This window comes from Schistocerca gregaria, chromosome 3, assembly GCF_023897955.1.
Source record: "Schistocerca gregaria isolate iqSchGreg1 chromosome 3, iqSchGreg1.2, whole genome shotgun sequence".
Classification (NCBI taxonomy): Eukaryota; Metazoa; Arthropoda; class Insecta; order Orthoptera; family Acrididae; genus Schistocerca; species Schistocerca gregaria.
The window spans coordinates 682,303,570-682,325,955 of record NC_064922.1 but is presented as its reverse complement, the minus strand read 5'-3'; the positions used below and the strand labels follow the sequence as shown (position 1 = coordinate 682,325,955).

At 41.9% G+C, this 22,386-nt stretch overlaps 1 protein-coding gene across 1 annotated transcript in view; it reads left to right on the top strand.

Annotated features, from left to right (window-relative positions):
- The window catches only part of LOC126355554 (uncharacterized), a 936,011-nt gene that overhangs the window by 900,788 nt on the left and 12,837 nt on the right, over positions 1–22,386 (top strand). Inside the window, exon 8 of the mRNA XM_050005911.1 lies at positions 44–795. Within this exon, the coding sequence (XP_049861868.1) occupies positions 44–795 (752 nt within the window). The remainder of the gene's footprint in view (positions 1–43; positions 796–22,386) is intronic.

Below are 22,386 nucleotides of genomic sequence, written 5' to 3'. Positions count from 1 at the left end.
TCACCGTAACGAATGCTAACTGGCGGTCGCCTCCCTGTTGCAGAGGCGCCCTCAGGTGGTGGGCGGTACCGCCGCTTGCCTATCCGGCGGGAGGACGAGGACAGCGGCGACGAGGAGTGGTCGATGGCGGCGGCGGAGGCGTCGCGGCGGCGGCTGGCGCTGCAGCGTCTGCGCGCCGGCCTGGGGCTGGCGCTGGGCCGCTCGCGGTCCGAGGCGGCGCTGCTCGACGACGCCGACGCCGACGCCGGCGCCCCGAGCGGCGCCTCGACGCCGGGCGCCAGCTCGCTGGCCCGCCTGCTGGGCGACGACCAGGTGGAGGTGGGCGCGCACACCTACACGCGCCGCCCCGCCTCCTCACTGCACCTCAACGGCGTCTACGCCGTGCCGGCGGCCAACGGATTCGCCAACGGTGAAGTCTTCCGGCCCGTGGCCAACGGAGCCCCGTGCCACGTGAGCACCGTCCTGCCGGCAAACGGCCACTCCGACCTCTCCTCGGTCCCTCCCGACTGGAAGAAATTCAGCAGAAATATGGCCGGCAAGTCCCCTGGCGCCGACAGCAGGTCGTCTGTCACCTTTCCCAGGGATCTGTTCGACAGCGTGGACGGGCAGCACAGTGTGCGCGTCATCGACATCAACAACAGCGACGACCGGCTGGCGTACTGCAAGCAGCGCTTCCCCATAGGAGACTCGGACGTCGAGGACGAAGAGGTCACGTCCTCGTCCGAAGGCAGCAGCGAAGAGAGCAGTTCCACCGACATCGACGCCATAGTCGCCGAGTACAAGGAGAAACTACAGGTGCGCATATCGCTTCTTCTAATACGGCGATCCGCAGTTTGTACGAACTGTTTATAAGACGTAACATCCCGCTTAAGGCTGTATATTTTATTCTGATATCTCGATTTCGGACTTATGCCGTTGTCAAGCATCTGCAAAAGCACAGAGGGAGTATCAGGAAAATATAATGTTTAGACAATAGTATCATCAACAAACTCGGTAATCTGCTAACATGCTCATAAATACAAAAATTTAATGCCACGTAATATACAGCTGTAAGTTATGAGTAACGGTAACTTAATAGACTTGAATTAATAAGAATCTTGACTGCAATAAAATGCGAGTATTTATTGGCAATGGTAACCAATTTCGCCGGCCAGTGTGGCCGAGAGGTTCTAGTCGCTTCAGTCTGGAACCGCCTAACCGCTACGGTCGCAGGTTCGAATCCTGCCTCGGGCATGGATGTGTGTGATGTCCTTAGGTTAGTTATGTTGAAGTAGTTGTAAGTTCTAGGGGACTGATGACCACAGATGTTAAGTCGCATAGTGCTCAGAGCCATTTGAACCATTTGTAATCGATTTCGGTCAAATTACGACCATCTAGAGACCATATTACACCACGATACCTGCTCCTTCACCGCCAGCACCTGCCATCATGGTGTAATACTTTCTGAAACCAGTTACCATTTCTAACAAAATATTTTAGTGCCGTCAGGACTGTTTTTAATTCGCTGATATTCCCCATGCGAAATGTTCTCAAACATGATTGCAATTATTAGCGCACGCCTTGCCACAGTTCGTGCGGCTGATCCCGTCGGAGGTTCTAGTGCTCCGTCGGGCGTAGATCTGTGTGTTGTCCTTAGCGTAAGTTAATTAAGTTAGATTAAGTAGGGGCCGATGACCTCACCAGTTTGGTCCCGTAGTAACTTCCCACAAATTTCCAAGTTTTTCAGAAATTATTGTCCCCTCTTATGGTTGTGTGCTGCTGCTTTATAGCTTATGAATCAACATGTTCTTGCGGTATATTAGTCGGTTTATAAAATTTTGGGAATTCAGTCGTAAACAAACTCTGTCTATTGCTAGCGGCTGAACGTGTCACCGCCGAAATATTGTCAGTAGATAGTTTTAGCCATGAGGACGGCTTCACGGTGCCAGCTGCATGATTGCTTGCCCCGAAATTCAGAGCTACGAGGACACCACCGGCGGGTGCAAACAAGAACACAACCAGACGCCGGTTACGCTCCGTACTTCAGCCACTACTATACAGGTGGACGTGTCCTCCAGTCACTTCAACTTTATTGACTTGCCATTCAAAAGGATGAAGGCGATAAATCCTGAAAATACTCTTCTTAAACCTTTAAGTGGCAAAGGATTTTTTTCCATCATAACAAGTGAACACACGTCAACTCACTTCCAGCACGCTGGATGAAAATAGGCAGCAACTTACTATGATTCAATGAGGTTACAAAACCATCAGTGATGAACAGGAGTTTGTTTCCTGGATGAAAATAGGCAGCAACTTACTATGATTCAATGAGGTTACAAAACCATCAGTGATGAACAGGAGTTTGTTTCTATTTAAACGGCGGTCAGTTTCAGACTTAAGTCCATTATCAAACCGTCAACATTGTGGTGTTGTGGTAGGACTTAATGTGGGTGACTTGATAATGGACTCAAGTCCGAAAATGGTGTCCATTTACATAAAAACAAACCCCTTCGCAACAGTGACGCATTTGTAATTTTATTGAAACTCGTGTCAGTTTGTATTCTTTGGAATAACAATGAATGAACATTCTGAATTGGTTATGTATTTTTGAGCATGCTATGAGGCATAGGGTGGTAAATATTTGTACCGATGAACCAGGAGAAAAACAATTACACATGTTAATTCCAGTTATTTTCAGTAGTATTTACGGGATGTTTCAAAGACTTTGCGCCAAACGGCTAGAGTGATAGCTCACGCTACGGACAACAACTTTTGTAAGAGCCAAAATGTTCGCCGACGCTTTCCGGTGACGCTAGACGTCGTTTTAAACTGGTTGTGCCCTTGAGAGGCGCCATGGCGTAGGCACACTGCGACGTTCATATGCAATGTGTACTGCCTATCATACAGGTATCTGTTCCATGCGAAAGGCGGTAGTCCTAGCAAAATTTAAGTTCCTGACTCTTTACTCGTTTCCATACACTGTAGCTATAAAGCTTATTTTATGTCGTAATATGTCATTTTTAAGCTTGTTGTATCTTCGTATCGAGGTATGGCTTATACCAATGTATAAGCTGCATTGTCAAAAAACAGTAGAGTCAAATTTCCAGCGTGAAGATGGCTGTGTAGGCACGTACAGAAAGCCAATAAAAAGTGAAATTAACAATATAATAAAAAAAGTTCATGATTTACATCTAAAATACGTTTCTCCGAGTACAGACACTCATACTTGTTTTCTTGTTAAAAATCGCTCTATCAGTATGCAGGGGTTGGTAGCATGCTGCATACTTGGTTAGTAGACCCTGCTAGTTCGGTGACATTTTATTATTCCAGCGCCCACAAATTCAATAAAAAGATGACTAGCGTAACTGAGAAGAGTCAGCATCATTTTGTCTGCAGTAGAAATCGTTTCCAATGAGGTGATTTATGACCCGTAGACGTTTGTCGCAAAGACTTTGAAACTTCCCGTCTATTTACCGGTGTCCGTTAAACTGCTAAGTTTGTGGACGTCTGACAGTCTGCCAAAGGGTGCAGCTAGATCCCAGAAGAAATCGTCAGCAAAAAGGCCGAAACGTCGGAATTGGCAGTACAGTCTTCAGGTCAGACACCAACTGGAAACGATGACGTAGCACCAAGACCCAAGAATTTCTGAGTGCGGCCACGAATGTCGACGGTATTGTGTATATTAACACTACCATTCTTTACATGTATCGATTCATGCCATCCCCTGACTCATCTTCGCCAGATGTCCTGTACAGCTTTTCTCTGTCGTTTGTCAAATTTAACGTCACCTCTACGTTGTTCAAAAGTTCCTTAAATTCATAACTACATTTTTTTCATAAGGCCATAGCGGGGTTTCGTCAGAAGTTTGCTAGTTGTTTATGTGCTGTTCTGTCATGGCGCTCGCATCACACATCGCACAAGGGAGAAGCATACTTTTAATTTTGTTGTTCATCCATTAATGACTAACTCCACACACCTACCTAGAGTCGTTGCCCAGAAGAACTCAAACAATACTTTTTACTTGATTGTATCAATTTTCCGGCGTCGCTTTCTTATCGAATATCCTCAGGTGTAGATCTCCAACTCTGAAGCGAAAACCCCGGAAAAAACTGATTAGTTTCTACTCTGTAATCTGATCTGCCTTCTCGATAATAATAACCTATCGGAAAGGTAAACTTTTAGTGTGGCGCGAAGTTTCTAATTAATTGCGCCAATGTCCTGGACTAAACACCCAACCCTCTCCGCAATGTCTCAAGAAGTGAAGGAATGTGACACTTCTGATGGTGATCGGTCCGATGGGGAGATGTTAAGTTCGGCGGTCCTCTCGGTGTTTTTGCGAGAGCAGTAGGCACCGGGTTTCACCCTCTCGCTTCCCCTCATCCACGACAACACAAACCCAACATTACACTGTACGAGCACTCATCACAATCATCGGCACAACACGGACACACACCTGATACTTCACGTCGGAGGAAGGCGACGGAAAACCATCTACACTACGACCTTGCCTTGAACGGCGGTGTAGGATACCTGCATCTGCTCCCCATACGCTCATTCCCTGCGTATGAGACTATGTATTATTACCTAAGCAGAAATGAATAATAAAGGAATATTCCAGATTTAGAAGCAGGGAGAATGACAGGGACGATCCTATACATTTTCTTAGAGTAATGTCACAGTTTTGAAGCCAAAATTAACATCCAGTTATCTTCTCTTAAAAAATTTTACGTAGTATGTGACACATGTCAGTTTACACTATCTCACTAAAACAGGAGAAACAATGAGGAGCTAACCTTCTCGTCAGGCCCATGATTGGCTGAGATGGGTTTTGCTACTGCCATTATCTGACATGTGGGTGAATGCAGTGCCGTTAACTGCGTAATGCGAACGGTTCTAAAAGAGTTGTGTGTACTGCAAAGTTTAAGTTTCGTTGTTTTGTTGTGGTCTTCAGCCGAAAGCCTGGTTTAGCTCAGCTCTGTAGACTAGTTTATCCTGTACAAATCTCTTCATCTCTGCGTATCTACAGCAACCTACACTGAGGAGCCATGGAAACTGGTACACCTGCCTAATATCGTGTAGGGCCATTGCGAGCCCGCAGAAGTTCCGCAACCACTACTTGGTATGGTCTCGACTAATGTCTGAAGAAGTGCTGGAGGGAACTGACACCACGAATCCTGCAGGGCTGTTCATAAGTCTGTAAGAGTATGAGGGCGTGGAGATCTCTTCTGACCAGCGTGTTGCAAGGCATCCCAGACATGCTTAGTAATGTCCGTGTTTGGGGAGTTTGATGGCCAGCGGAAGTGTTTAAACAAAAGAAGAGTGTTCCTGCAGCCATTCGGTAGCAATTCTGGAAGTGTTTGGTGTCGCATTGTCCTGCTGCAATTGCTCAAGTCCGTCGGAATGCACAATGGACATGAGTGGATGCAGAAGACCAGACAGAATGATTAATGTACGTGTCGCCTGTCAGAGTTATATCTAGACGTATCAGGGGTCCCATATCACCCAAACTGCACGCGCCCCACATCATTACAGGATCTACAACAGCTTGAACAGTCCCCTGCTGACATGCAGGGTCCATAGATTCATGAGGTTCTCTCCATACCTGCACACGTCCATCCACTCGATACAATTTGAAATGAGACTCGTCCGGCCAGGAAACATGTTTCCAGTCACTAACAGCCCATTATCGGCGTTGATTGCCCCAGAAGAGACATAAAGCTTTGTGTCTGGCAGTCAGAAAGGGTACACGAGTGGGTCTTCGACTCCGAAAGTCCATATCGATGATTTCTCATTGAATGGTTCACACGCTGACACTTGTTAATGGCCCAGCACTGAAATCTGGAGCAGGTGTTGCACTTATGTCACGTTGATTGTTTCTCTTCAGTCAGCGTTGGTCACGTTCTTGCAGGATCTTTTTCCGGTCGCAGCGATATTGGAGGTTTGATGTTTTGCCAGATTCCTGATAATCACGATACATTCGTGAAATACTCATACGGGAAAATCCCTACTTCATCACTACCTCGGAGATGCTGTGTCCCATCGCTCGTGCGCCATCTATAACACCTTGCTTAAACTCACTTAAATCTTGATAACCTACCATTGTAGCAGCAGTAACGGATCTGACAACTACGACAGACACTTGTTGTCTTATACAGGCGTTGCCGACCGCAGCGCCATATTCTGCCTGTTTACATATTTCTGTACTTGAATGCGGATGCCTATACCAGTTTCTTCTGCCCTTCAGTGTGTATCCATTTCAATATGTTGACTGTATTCAAGCCTTCGTCTCCTTCAACAATTTTTCCCCTCCACCCCCCTTGTTTTCATTGCCAACCTGACAATTCCTTGAGTCTCCAGAGTGTGTCCTATCAATCTGTCCTTTCTTTTAGTCAAATTGTGCTGTACATCTGTACATTTTTTCCCCATTTCGATTCAGTATCTCCTCATTTGTTGTACGAATTCAGTATCACCTCATTTGTTGTGTGATATTCCCATCTAACCTTCAGCATTCTTGTGTATCACCTTATTTCAGAACCTTCTATTTTCTTCTTCTTTGAATTTTCTGTGGTCAACGGTTCAGTTCCATACAATACTCCGGACTAGTACCTTCAGAAACGACTTCCGACCACGTAAATTTATATTAGATGTTAGGAGGCGCCTCTTTTCCAAGAAAAGCTGTTGTTGCTACTGCCAGTCTACGTTTCTCATCTTCCCTACTTCGGCCACCACCAAATAGCACAACTCATCTGCATCTTTTAACATTTCATTCCTTTAGTTTATAGATGTTCACCTTATAATCTCTTTTCGATACGTTATCTATCCCGTTCAACAGCTCTTCGAGGGGCGAGTGGTTCTAGGCGCTTCAGTCTGCAACCGCGCGACCGCTACGGTCGCAGGTTAGAATCCTGCCTGGGGCATGGATGTGTGTGATGTCCTTAGGTTAGTTAGGTTTAAGTAGTTCTAAGTTCTAGGGGACTGATGACATCAGCTGTTAAGTCCCATAGTGCTCAGAGCCATTTGAACCATTGCTCTTCGAGATCTTTTGCCTCCATGATTTAATTGCGGTGTCATAGGCAAAACGAAAAGTTTTTATTTTTTCTTCCTGAAATTTAATTCCCTTTCCAAATTTCTCCATAGTTTAGTTCGGAACTTGCTCAATGCACAGACTGAAAAATATCGGAGATAAGTTGCAACTCTGCCTCACTCCCTTCTTAACCACTACTTCTCTTTTATATCCTTTGATTCTTCTAACTACAGTGTGTTTTCTGTATAAGTTGTAAATAACCATTCTTTCGCTGCATTTTAATCCCATTACCTTCAAAATGTCGAAGAGTGTAGTCCAGTTTAAACTGTCAAAAGCTTTCTCAAATACCTTTGTTTAATCTATGTTCTAAGACAAGACGTAGTGTCAGTATTGCCTCGCATGTTCCCACATTTCTCCGGGACACAAAATTATTTTCCCCAAGGCAGGTCTCTGCCAAATTCTCCAGTCTTCTCCAGATAATTCAAATCAATATTTTGCAACTACTGAAGTACTAATCTGAAAGCTCGGTAGTATTCACACCATTTAGCATTCGTGCTCTTTGGAACTGGAATGTTTCGTATGAACTGAAGAGGCACCAGAGGTGCCGCTAATTTGACTGAGATTCCAGTCACCATTAAGCATAGGTCTTCGTCTCTTCTTTCCTTTACGGCGACTTCTGGGGATAGAAATATCCTTCTTCAGAACTTGAAGCGACTACCCACAAACAGAGCGCCAGAGCACTGCTGCGATTAAACCTTGTCGTATCCAGAAATGAACGCAGAGGGAACTGCTGGAGAGATCACTGCATCATGCACGATCCTACATTTCATGTCTTTTGCATTCCCGTCGTCGATGTTATAACACTGTAGTGAATTCAGCCATGTCAAAGTTAACGTTCGTCCCACTGCTTGATATGTAAATTCGTAGCTGGTTTAATCACATTGCTGTTCTTTACTACGATCAGAGTATTTCCCAAATAACACGGTTGTAAAAGATTAGCTCATTATTTATCTACAATTTCTGCTAACTCAGTTGTAGGGTGCGGACAAGTATTGTGAAAAGAATTACAAAATTCGCACTAATTTTTTCTTGGAGTAGTCTACTAATATCATAATGAAATGCTAAATATTGTTCACTCTCCACCGGATTTCATTCGAACCGCTTGCTGCAGAAAGGCAACATGTCCACATTTCCTATTTTTATAGTAGAGACAAGAAATTGAATAAAACCTGTTTAATGCATTTTATCTCCTTAAATGCATTACTGTTTTCTTGATGTAGGTATGAGGTAACGGGAAAGAGGTTGATCACTCCGTTGGAGTTGCGCGTGTTTCCTTTCGGCAGCACACTGGATTTTCAAATTAATTTTAGGGTTACGTTGCTTGTTTCAAAATATTCGTAGAATTGTACATATAAATTTCGGTTTTTGTAATGAACATTGTTTGTTACATATTTCAAATAATATTTGTTGTTTTGCATGGTTGAATTATCTCCATCTACATCAAGAAACGATGTTGCGGTCACTATGAAACTGAATTCCAAAACTGCGTCTTGTCTTCAAGGACATACCCCGAAAATTGCTTGATGTCATCCATTATGTTGTTATTTATAGACAGTTGAGATACGTGGCCATTCTTTGAACGGACTTCGACTAGTTGTGCAGCTTTTATTAACAAAAGGAGTCCACCGTCAAGTCAGAAATATTCGCGGTGCACTTAACGCTTCGCGGATTTCCAGCTTAAAACGTTAACTCATTGCATTTTGAAACAGGTGGCTAGGATAGACTTCACCGTACGAATCATTGCTTAGGCAGGTTCTTTTATAGAATTTAGGCCACTCGATAAAAGAGTTCACCTTCATATGAACAACGGCAAACTTGTTAGCGTTTTTTGACAATGTTCTATGAATCTCCGCTGCAGAGTGAAAAATCTCATTCTGGAATGTTCTATGAGTTCAACAACGTCATCCACTGTATAGTATCTTTCCTCCTTCGATCAACATGTCCCGGATTAGTTCGCCATCTACCGTAAACGGAAAATTGACAGCGTGGTCAGAGCCGTGTTACTGTGCAAACTGGTTTACTTTTTGCGTTAAACAATACATTGATTCATTCAGAACTATAATAGTCAAATAACGAAAATTATAAATTTTGGACTAGTTGCCTTTCTGCAGTAAACTATTATTTATGCACAGAATTTGAAATACTTCATTGCCTTGAAATGGACAGATAAAGGCCAGTTTACAGTCAGCAACTGCGACAGTTCGTTTAATGACATCATTGCGACATCCCATGTTACGACATTTTCGGTCGTCTAGAGCAGGTTGTGGAGATCTGATACGAAGACGATCACGACCATAACTGGTTCCTAACTACCTCGCTTAGACTTAGCTTAACCGTTTCTCTACAGCTTCTCTTGTCACCATGAAAGAGATTAATGTATGGTTATTTTAATTAATGTCGTGGTTAGAAATAAGAGTACAAAAAAAATTTCCCTTCCTTAGTATGTACACTAGGTGTGACTTCGCCGCTACTCGACACAGTTGGTATGGCTGTTACACAGGCCGACGGTGACTCGGTAACAACCGTGACTGGAACGAACTCGCCGTGCAAATTGGACTACACGGTGCGGAGTGTCCGAACCCACAGAGATACGCGCGGGACAATATACTCTGCACGCTGCTAACGACTGACCACACAGAGAACTCTCGGCACGAGCACAAAGTTAGGTCCGCGGCGGGCTAACTCTGCAGGAGCAACTGGCCCCACGGAACACTATAATAACAGAAGAGTAAGGCCCATGTTACGATACGAAAACAGAGACCGACGGTAGCGCTCCGAGCGGCCTGGCAGTGAACTTCCAATTCGGAAACATATGGCGAGATAATCTGTATTTTAGTATTCCGAAACACGACTGCTAGATGATAATATTTCTCATTTACTCTTCATGGGTGGTTTGGTGGTAAAGTGTACTCATTTTTAAAACAAAGTATTAAGATTTCGACCATATGCATGTTACCAAATGGAAATTATGGCCCTGATTAACACTTTCTTGTTTGTGTGGCACTCTTCGAATTATATTGTAATTATGTAGCTCGTATTCTGCTTAATTTTTGCTCTCATTAATAAAACTGGATGGGATAAATGATTCCATATTTTTGTTTCATATGAAACAGAAGCTGGTTTCGTTGCATGGTATTCTGTTGATTCATGTTTATTTGTTATTGGTTACGAAACCGTGTGCAAACTGCTCGAATTAAGTGCATTGTTAGAATAATACTCGCATTCTAGGTTATTTTTGTTCACATCCGTTTTACGCACTCGCGCATTTAATGGAGACCACCGATAGCTTTGTCTACAATGTAATGTTTGTAGTCCTTTTTAAAAACACGTAAAAACATTTGCGTAACTACTCCTGCATTTTTAGCGTTTGCAAGAAAGAATGCTCTAGTCACCCAAAACACTAAGCATACTCCCCCACATCTACATCTGTACTCTGGAAGCCACTGTGAAATGCATGGTACTGAGTGACAAGAAGCAACAGCATTCAAATCATCCGTCTCTATTGACCTCTTTGTCGACGGGACGTTAAACACTAATCTCCTCCTCCTCCTCCTCCTCCTCCTCCTCATTCAAATCAGAATTACATACCCATCCAGTGACAAGATGCAACAAAGGTGAATACCAATACTGTCAAAGCCTGCTACCGTGTAGTTCTCCATTACATGCGATAAACTACAGAAAACAGATGCAAACAAAAGTGAAGTAGAGTGGTTCCCAACCTTTCTTAGACCATTACCACTGCCGGCCGCGTGGGTCTAGCGGTTCTAGGCGCTACAGTCTGGAGCCGTGCGACCGCTACGGTCGCCGTTTCGAATCCTGCCTCGGGCATGGATGTGTGTGATGTCCTTAGGTTAGTTAGGTTTAAGTAGTTCTAAGTTCTAGGGGACTGATGACCATAGATGTTAAGCCCCATAGTGCTCAGAGCCATTTGAACCATTTGAACCATTACCACTGAGTGCAATCAGGTATCAGCTAGTACTTCGTCCTCCCATCCCCACACCTCTGTCCACAGTTTCCTTGGAACACTTATATTTTTAAAATAATGAAAGATAAATGATATTTAGTATGTGTGTGTGTGGGGGGGGGTTCGAGGGGGAGGGGGGTGGATAGGTGTTTCAGAATAATTGACGAAGGAATTAGTGGTGTATCGCAAGTGCTACCCACAACTTCTTTTCAGAAAAGAAAGATAACTATCGACAGTGAGGTTACACACTTGTTACAAAATATGCTTCCTTTGCGGTACTCCTCTCCACTGTGGCACTTTCTTGACCTGCACACTGCAACCCAATTTTAAAATAAAAATAAGTTCCGACGCGTGCACTACACTTACTGTTCGTGAATCGCTTCATTGCTGCACTCTTTACTTCTGAACAGGCAAAATTTGGACGACTGAAGACTGATAATGCTTTGTGTCTAACCACTCTAATAACAATAGTAGGTAGTAATACTAGTAATAAAATTGTGTACAGAACTGTAGTAGCCCTTATGTAGTTAATGCTGTGTCGTGGTGTCAATTAATTCATTTACCTGTTTAGAAGTGAGTAATGAAGTAATTTCTGGAATACTATAGGTAATATGTACAACTTGAAGAAGACCTTTTCCTTAGATACTTAGCATTTGTTACGTATAAGTCTCTCTTTTATCATCAGTGATGTACAGGACAAAACAAAAAAATATGTGTGTAGTGGATGCTCTATGTAAGGAATCTGTAACCTTCACCACATTAATGCTAATAATTGAGAAAAGGTAACTATTGATAACTTATATAATCAGTGTCAGAGTCTTACAACTGTGATAGTAGTAATGATCTTTTGAAAATAGTTTCGTGACTGAAACAGGATCGAATCGTTTGGTTTTTATCCCTTATGGGATAGTTACTCCTAGGTTGGGAACCACTGAAGTAGACTTACAATGTATTTAAATCGAGCAGTTCAGACACTTAGTAAGCAAATACAAATACACATAAGTCCACACTACACCATGCAAAGAAAGCAGCTTCTATCTCTTTTAATCCATTGTGAAATCGGTACAGCGGGCAGCTAATCATTTACCAAGGAAAACTGTCAAACAACCGTATGCTCTGAGAAGTTATTTTATTCCGACAGACCGTTTCGGAATCACAATAATGTCATCTTCATGCCCCTATGCACTCCATGTACAAACAGTCGGATATATCGATACTTGCATACAAGAGCGATCAATATTTGGATACTGTGAATACGTCTTTGGGGTGTTTACTTCTAAAACTAAACCGCTACACGGCGCTGGATGCTTGGTACATGCTACATTTGTTTGTTTACAATTGTATTTTCATCGTTACACTGTATAAAACAATTTCATCAGTAAACAATTCGTGGAAAACACTTTACAATGTTTTGCAAAAGGTATTTCTTTATAAAACAATGTCTAACATATTTTTGAGTGATAGAAGAGGTTTAGTTCTCTTGGCTCCCTTGAGTAGTAGGGTAAAGAGATCATCAGGAAGATTTGTTACTGCAGGTTGAGTACGTCATGGGGAAACCTCACATCTTGAAACAAGTCACCTTTTTCGAATCCATCTGCTAAGGATTCGAAACAGCAAAACTCCAGCATGATTTTTTCGACTGTGCCTCTGAATATTTTAACTGTTACTCATTACCTGTCCCAGCCTCCCTGAGGCTTTGTCCATGTGATCTTTCTTGTTTAAGTTGGAACCGAACAGAAGTCAGGGACTGCTATAACTGAAATATGCATGTATTGGTCCACTGATGCAGGTGGCCAGTGGTCAAAGTCGCTTCAACAGATCAGTGTTAAGTTTCATCACCTGTACTTTAGGAAGTTCATATCCCACAGACAATCAGTTGCAAGGGACAGCTGTTCTTTGTTCTCTCATAAGCAGTGTGATGTATTGTTTTTCTCTCTGCTGTAACACATCAAAGCAGTTTGTGACTACAGCTTTGTGCACCACTGACATGACTTCGAGGTCTGTGTCAGATGCTAAAGCAACATTAGCATGTCTCGATCCATTAGCTCTCACAGAAAACTGGACGTCACATGGTGTGAGCTATGGTGCCGCTCCCGCAACACACATAATGACTGAAATAAAAGGCACAGGCAGCGTTTCTTATTGTCAAAAATTTAGAGCACTTCGCTACATATGGAAACTGGAAGACTTTGTAGCACTGTGGGGCACTTCCAAAGAGCTGCCCAAAGGTGATTGATGACCTTTAGCTTTACACTCATTATTCACAGTGTCGTGGTAACAGATGTCTCAGTGTTCCATTTTGTTTGATCCCTCACATCACACTCATGTATGCAATCACTGTTTCATACTGGCCATCCCCAGAAGGTGTAGCTCCCACAAAGACTCTCTCCATCTCAAACAAGTGATGTCATTTAATCATCATGTGGTAATCAACAGTGAACCAGTGGAAAGATGGGTTGGAAAGGACACTGTCGATGTACTGTATTAAGCAACACAGTTGACAGTGTAATCCATCCCTCCACTACTTTGCGAGTACCATATAGCAGCTTGCGAATTTAGATAGATGACTGTGCAATACATCTGTTCATACTCAATTCTCGAACATATACACCAAATATACCAGACAGCGTCCTATACCGATCTACTTATTTCTAGCACTTCGATCATAGTGCGTAATTTACAAATTACGATTGCCCATAGTCACAGGGCATTCTAGCATTCTTAGGACAAAGTTGGAGACTGAAAGATCTCTTACACTGTCTTTGACCAAACGTTCCTGCAACACTGTTACCGATTTAATTTGCAGTGATCAGAATAGGAGGGTGCTACATGCACTTTCATACCATGTTTCGTGAAGGAACAGAGCAAGCCCAGCCCGTAACTGCTGTTCAGTGAAAACTGTTCTGAACCAGTCTTATGGTGCCCATCCCACTGTACAAGATCTCAGCAGATGCATGCATCCTGAGGAGGTTAGCACCCCTCATTGGTGTATTAGATATGAGAGTGTTGACATGATATAACAGACGGTTATGAAGAATTTTACGTAAATCAACTGTGCTATTAATTCTGAAATATGGCTCCAGTGTAATGTCTAGGGTGAGTATAAAGAAGGTATTGGTAAGAGAGAAATGATTGTGGAACATAAACACATGCATTCCTAAGGCTATATGGTTTTGGTCTAAAAGCACACTGTAATGCTAGAGCAGTCAGTTTCCGACCTATTAGTCATGTGGAATGAAACACTGTTAATATTCCAAAGTGAGAAATATATTTCTAGTGCATGGCATACATTCTCCCTGCAAATTTCTCTACGATAAACTATGATGACAAACTGTAAATTGATAAAACTATTACCTTTCACACCAAATAAAACTTCGAGTCTTTCTGACACAAACGCTGCATAGGTTTCCAGAGGTGTTTGACGTCAGCTGTCTACCAAGTTCATGACCAATTATGGTTCGAAAATCATGATATGTTCACAACATTCCTATAAAATGATCGTTGGCAGCCGAAGATGTGTATGAAGATACAATGACACCTTATGAGGAAATAAACACCTTGATAAGTAGCCAGAGGAGATGTGATAGTCTTATCACAATTTACCACCGCCCCTGGTAAAATTGCTCTTGCACACAGCAGTCATGATCCAATGTTAGGCCGTATTGCTCATGTGCGAGATAATATTGCCTTGATACCGCATTTCCAGAATACCTCCTATCTCCACTATTAAAGTGTGTATATGTAGCATCAGTCTACTCTCCTACGCCAGAACACACACTTTTATTGATTTTGTTCAGTACTCATTTCATGGTGTTTGTCTCTGATTTAATGTATTCTCACTCCATTTCCATAATTTTACCTCTGATTTAATGTATTCTCACTCCATTTCCATAATTTTACTAGGTTTACACGATTTTACACAATTCTCCGCATTCCTTCAATTTTACGCACCTCCCTCTAATTTTTCGTGATTATACCCGGATTTTCTCGAATTCTAACGATTTTATTTCATTTTTTCGTGTTTTTTCCACAGTTTTCGAGATGTATGGTGTTATATTGCTGTCATACCCTTGTGCTGTTTGATTTTCTCTGAGAATATCTGCACATCTTATACACCAAACTTCTAAAAACTCCTAACACTGGTCCTCTCCCTGATGATCCACATGCATGCATTTTCGCCAGGAGGAACATGAAAAGTATAGTAGCAGTTGCTTTGTACCTACATGAAACTGAAGACTTGACTTATGTCCTAGATGTGACAGAGAAATAGAGTATTTCGCGTACATCTTCATCCGTCTAGAGGGAGGTACTGAAACAGGATGTGTGTCATCACATACGAGATGGAATTCGTCTGATGGCTGTGGTATGGAGACGTTTGCTGTTACCGATCGTTTCTGGAGGATGGATTATCTCCAGGGGGTCATAATCCGCTTAGCAGAACAATAGGTTAAGGATCTGTCAGTCAAAAGGATGGATTATCCCCAGAGCGTCATAATCCACTTTGCAGAACAATAAGTTAGGGATCTGTCAACCAAAAGAGAACAATAGGTTTGCCACTGAATGTACCCTTGTTACTGATGTAGGCAACGTGCCCTAACAAATTATTCTGATGATCTCTTACCATACTACTAATTTGTCCCTTGATATCAATCTGCATTTGTCTCATGACTGAGAATGTTGATGAAATACAATGTATCTCATGAACAGTTACATTATGATTGACTAACAGTGGTGAGCTAGAACCCCATATGCTACTCATTATATTCTGTCTTTAATCAATGGTGAACTGTAACACATTTTAATATCTTCTGATACCAACTTTATGTTGTATTTTACAGCCTTGGAAAATGACAGAACGTCAAAACGCGTAAGGTAATGTTTCAAATGACAAAAAGTGTTGTTAAGATATCAGAAAAGTTATTAAAGTGCATCCAAATGGCCTCTCACAGCATTTGTATACAAACTCTGATTCTACGAAAAGTACAAGACTCACAGATAACAGACTCATATCAGTGGATACAGTATCTCTCCAAGTTTCTAACTCATACCACTCATGATGCAGCAGATGTCAATATATGCAGACGATTCATTGACAAGAATTGCCTAGCAGCCTGCTTTGCAGATCTGTTCACTAGGCCACATATCTGAAGGCACTGTCGAATTGGATACACCATTAGCATGATTTTTCTACCAGACCTTGCTCAAAAGAAAGGCCTCCGAATTTTTTATGTGAAAACTCTTAAAACTTTTTAAGTAAGTCAAACGTTATTAACAATCTATTCCTTTATTCTTCACGTCTATCTACTTACAGTCCTCTACCGCTACAGGGCTACAGATTGTAGTGTTTAACGTGGGGATGTGTAACGTAACTGTGACAGTGCATGAGAAACAGCGTATTGTAAACAAGTTTAGGATTCGAAGAGTCCTCCATGTGTGGAGCACCACCTCTTTCAGCATGACAATGCCAGACCAAGCACAAGCGCTGCAACAATCTGACACCTTAGGTTCACTGAAAAAGATTTCCCTCCATACCGTCCACACGTGGCCCAATCCGATTTTCATCTGTTTCTAGAACTTAAAAGAATTTCGAGGGCTTAACTTCGATAGTGATGCAAGCAGAGATGAGGTTGTGGCTCCATCAGTAAAATCAAAGACTCTGCAACAAAAGTTCCCACCTTTCTAAACTCATTATCCCTTAATAGTTAGATATTACCTAGTAAACTCACCTTTACCTCCACCATCATCAGCATTAGTGTCTAACTAAGCTTAGGATTGAAAAGAATTGTTTTTTGATTACTTATTCTTAAACTCCCCCCCCCCCCCCCCATGAACCATGGACCTTGCCGTTGGTGGAGAGGCTTGCGTGCCTCAACGATACAGATAGTCGTACCGTAGGTGCAACCACAACGGAGGGGTATCTGTTGAGAGGCCAGAAAAACGTGTGGTTCCTGAAGACGGGCAGCAGCCTTTTCAGTAGTTGCAGGGGCAACAGTCTGGATGATTGACTGATCTGGCCTTGTAACATTAACCAAAATGGCCTTGCTGTTCTGATACTGCGAACGGCTGAAAGCAAGGGGAAACTCAGCCGTAATTTTTCACGAGGGCGTACAGCTTTACTGTATGATTAAACGATAATGGCGTCCTCTTGGGTAAAATATTCCGGAGGTAAAATAGTCCCCCATTCGGATCTCCGAGCGGGGAGTACTCAAGAGGACGTCGTTATCAGGAGAAAGAAAACTGGTGTTCTACGGATCGGAGCGTGCAGTGTCAGATCCCTTAATCAGGCAGGTAGGTTAGAAAATTTAAAAAGGGAAATGGATAGGTTAAAGTTAGATATAGTGGGAATTAGTGAAGTTCGGTGGCAGGAGGAACAGGACTTCTGGTCAGGTGAGTACAGGATTATAAATATAAAATCAAGTAGGGGTAATGCAGGAGTAGGTTTAATAATGAATAAAAAATAGGTGTGCGAGTAAGCTACTACAAACAGCATAGTGAACGCATTATTGTGGCCAAAATAGATACGAAGTCCACACCTTCTACATTAGTACAAGTTTATATGCCGACTAGCACTGCAGATGACGATGGAATTGAAGAAATGTATGATGAGATAAAAGAAATTATTCGGGTAGTGAAGGGAGACGAAAATTTAATAGTCATGGGTGACTGGAATTCATCAGTAGGAAAAGGGAGAGAAGGAAACATAGTAGGTGAATATGTATTGGGGCTAAGAAATGAAAGAGGAAGCCGCCTAGTAGAATTTTGCCCAGAGCATAACTTAATCATAGCCAATACTTGGTTTAAGAATCATGAAAGAAGGTTGTATACGTGGAAGAACCCTGGAGATACTAAAAGGCAGCAGATAGATTATATAATGGTAAGACAGAGATTTAGGAACCAGGTTTTAAATTGTAAGACGTTTCCAGGGGCGATGTGGACTCTGACCACAATCTACTGGTTATGACCTGTAGATTAAAACTGAAAAAACTGCAAAAAAGTGGGAATTTAACGAGATGGGACCTGTATAAAATGAAAGAACCAGAGATTGTACAGAGTTTCAGGGAGAGAATAAGGGAACAATTGTCAGGAATGGGGGAAAGAAATACAGTATCAGTAGAATGGGTAAATTTGAGGGATGAAATAGTGAAGGCAGCAATCAAATAGGTAAAAAGCCGAGGGCTAGTAGAAACCCTTGGGTAACAGAAGAAATACTGAATTTAATTGATGAAAGGAGAAAATATAAAAATGCAGTAAATGAAGCAGGATAAAAGGGATACAGACGTCTCAAAAATGAGATCGACAGGAAGTGCAAAATGGCTAAGCAAGAGGACAAATGTAAGGATGTAGAGGCTTATCTCACTAGGGGTAAGACAGATACTGCCTACAGGAAAATTAAAGAGACCTTTGGAGAAAGGAGAACCACTTGCAAGAATATCAAGAACTGTGATGGAAACACAGTTCTAAGCACAGAAGGTTCAAAAATGGTTCAAATGGCTCTGAGCACTACGGGACTTAACGTCTGAGGTCATCAGTCCCCTAGAACTTAGAACTACTTAAACCTAACTAACCTAAGGACATCACACACATCCATGCCCGAGGCAGGAATCGAAACTGCGACCGTAGCGGTCGCGCGGTTCCAGACTGAAGCGCCTATAACCGCATGGCCACACTGGCCGGCAGCACAGAAGGGAAAGCAGAAAGGTGGAAGGAGTATATAGAGGGCCTATACAAGGGCGATGTTCTTGAGGACAATGTTATGGAAATGGAAGAGAATGTAGATGAAAGATGAAATGGGAGATATGATATTGCGTGAAGAGTTTGACAGAGCACTGAAAGACCTGAGTCGAAACAAGGCCCCCGGAGTAGACAACATTCCACTAGAACTACTGACAACCTTGGGAGAGCCAGTCCTGACAAAACTCTACCATCTGGTGAGCAAGATGAATGAGACAGGCGAAATACCCTCAGACTTCAAGAAGAACATAATAATCCCAATCCCAAAGAAATCAGGTGCTGACAGATGTGAAAATTACCGAATTATCAGTTTAATAAGTCACAGCTGCAAAATACTAACGCGAATTATTTACAGACGAATGGAAAAACTAATAGAAGCCGACCTCGGGGAAGATCAGTTTGGATTCCGTAGAAATGTTGGAACACGAGAGGCAATACTGACCCTACGACTTATCTTAGAAGAAAGATTAACGAAAGGCAAACCTACGTTTCTAGCATTTGTAGACTTAGAGAAACCTTTTGACAATGTTGATTGGAATATCATCTTTCAAATTCTGAAGGTGGCAGGGATAAAATAAAGGGAGCGAAAGGCTATTTACAATTTGTACAGAAATCAGATGGCAATATAAGAGTCGAGAGACATGAAAGGGAAGCAGTGGTTGGGAAGGGAGTGAGACAGGGTTGTAGCCTCTCCCTGATGTTATTCAATCTGTATATTGAGCAAGCAGTAAAAGAAACAAAGGAAAAGTTCGGAATAGGTATTAAAATCCATGGAGAAGAAATAAAAGCTTTGAGGTTCGCCGATGACATCGTAATTCCATCAGAAACAGCAAAGGACTTGGAAGAGCAGTTGAATGGAATGGACAGTGTCTTGAAAGGAGTGTATAAGATGAACATCAACAAAAGCAAAACGAGGATAATGGAATGCAGTCGAATTAAGTCGGGTGATGCTGAGGGAATTAGATTAGGAAGTGAGACACTTAAAGTAGTAAAGGGGTTTTGCTATTTGTGGAGCAAAATAACCGATGATGGTCGGAGTAGAGAGGATATAAAATGTAGACTGGCAATGGCAAGGAAAACGTTTCTTAAGAAGAGAAATTTGTTAACATAGAGTATAGATTTAAGTGTGAGGAAGTCGTTTCTGAAAGTATTTGTATGGAAGTGAAGCATGGATAATAAATAGTTTTGACAAGAAGAGAATAGAAGATTTCGAACTGTGGTGCTACAGAAGAATGCTGAAGATTAGATGGGTAGATCACATAACTAATGAGGAGGTATTGAATAGAATTGGGGAGAAGAGGAGCTTGTGGCACAACTTGACTAGAAGAAGTTATCGGTTGGTAGTACATGTTCTGAGAGATCGAGGGATCACCAGTTTAGTATTGGAGGCCAGCGTGGAGGGTAAAAATCGTAGAGGGAGACCAAGAGATGAATACACTAAACAGATTCAGAAGGATGTAGGTTGCAGCAGGTACTGGGAGATGAAGAAGCTTGCACAGGATAGAGTAGCATGGAGAGCTGCATCAAACCAGTCTCAGGACTGAAGACCACAACAACATCATTCTTAAATTACCCACAACTCCGAGAATGCCTGTTCAGTTGTATTTAAGCATGTTGTTGTTGTCGTGGTCTTCAGTCTGAAAACTGGTCTGTTTTCAATAATACTCTATCATTTGCAAGCCTAGTCCTGCATTACCTCTATTTGATTTTCTATTTATAACCCTACTAGAAGTCCTGTTCTGTTCCTCCCGCCACTGAACGTCACTAACTCCCAATATATATAACTTCAGTCTATCCATTTCCCTTTTCAAATTTTCTAACCTACCTGCCCAGTTAAGGGCTCTAATATTCCACGCTCTGATCCATAGAATGCCAGTTTCCTTTCTCCAGAGAAACAAAACTGGCATTCTATGGATTTAAGCATATGTGACATAATTATGTGTCTTAATTGTACTGTCATAGATACATGGTACAATGCACAAAAATATGTATGTAGTGAGTGGATTAAGTGAGGAGTATGATGTTCATGTATTACGTTTTTACTGTTAAAAATTTTAATTATTATTAGCGTGATGAAAGACATACGGGAATATGTAAAGCTCTCTCTCTAACACTATTATCGTTACCTATAATTTTTGTCTGAAATGTAGCAAGGCAATCTAGTAAAACTATATTATTATTATTATTACTATTATTCCAGAATGAGATTTTCACTCTGCAGCGGAGTGTGCGCTGATATGAAACTTCCTGGCAGATTAAAACTGTGTGCCCGACCGAGACTCGAACTCGAGACCTTTGCCTTTCGCGGGCAAGTGCTCTACCAACTGAGCTACCGAAGCACGACTCACACCCGGTACTGGCAGAAGTAAAGCTGTGAGTACCGGGTGTGAGTCGTGCTTCGGTAGCTCAGTTGGTAGAGCACTTGCCCGCGAAAGGCAAAGGTCCCGAGTTTGAGTCTCGGTCGGGCACACAGTTTTAATCTGCCAGGAAGTTTCATTACTATTATTATTATAAAATCATATGTGTAGCTGACAACTTGTATTACGAAAACCTTTGTTTCGATATGTCAGCTCCCAAACATTTTCTGGAACCTACTGTTATTGGACATGTCAGTATTCTGATAGAGAACAAAAACAGAAATTAATTACTCTTCCTATAAATCATGAAACATCAATTCTCTAGTACCTGACTGCGATTTTAAAAATATTCTCAAATGTCTCCTAACAATTATACTCCAATTCTCCTGCAACGAACAGGCAACTTATCTCGTCTTGCCAATGCAGCTGCACAAATATATTGTACCCAGGAATGTGCTAAAATATTTCAAAATAAACACTATGATTCATGCAGAGCGCAATGCGTGGTCACAGCTTCTGGTGCAGCTATTCTTTTGTTTTATTTTTATAGAAATTAAATGACGAGGAGGGTTTTAGTCAACAAATTTTAAGCAGTGTAAAAAATGAAAAGAATCAATAAAAGCTTTTAATTTACTATACTCTGAAAATTGGAGACTCATACATTGACAAACTTTACTCAGACCTTTCTTCTCCTTGAACAGTTCGATTAGCAAAAACTTTAATTATTCCACAATGTCTATAATAAATAACTACATATAAGGTCACAACAAAGATAAGACTATTACTTTTAATGTATCGATACTGATATCTGACAAAATCTCTTCAGTGTACAAGCAAACAACTATGTGGAGCAAAAAAGGGAAATTACCAAAATTTTCTCCAGCACTACTAGTACGGTCAGGGCTTGCTGTGACCTTTCCACTTGTGATAACAACACTTCAGACTCAGAGTTCGTGTATGCATGCAACAGCAGAATAAGTAAAGTACTTTCAAAAAAAGGAAATGAACGTCCAACTTCCATAGCCTTTACAAAAATGATAAAAATACATAAACATAAGCATAAGATGATGATGATGATGATGATGTTTGGTTTGCGGGACTCTTAAATGCGCGGTTATCGGCGCCCATACAAATTCCCAATCTTTGCTCAGCCCAATCTCACCACTTTCATCTATGAGGATGAAATGATGAGGACAACACAAACACCCAGTCATCTCGAGCAAGGTGAAAATCCCTGAGCCCCCGGGAATCGAACGCGGGATCCAGTGCTC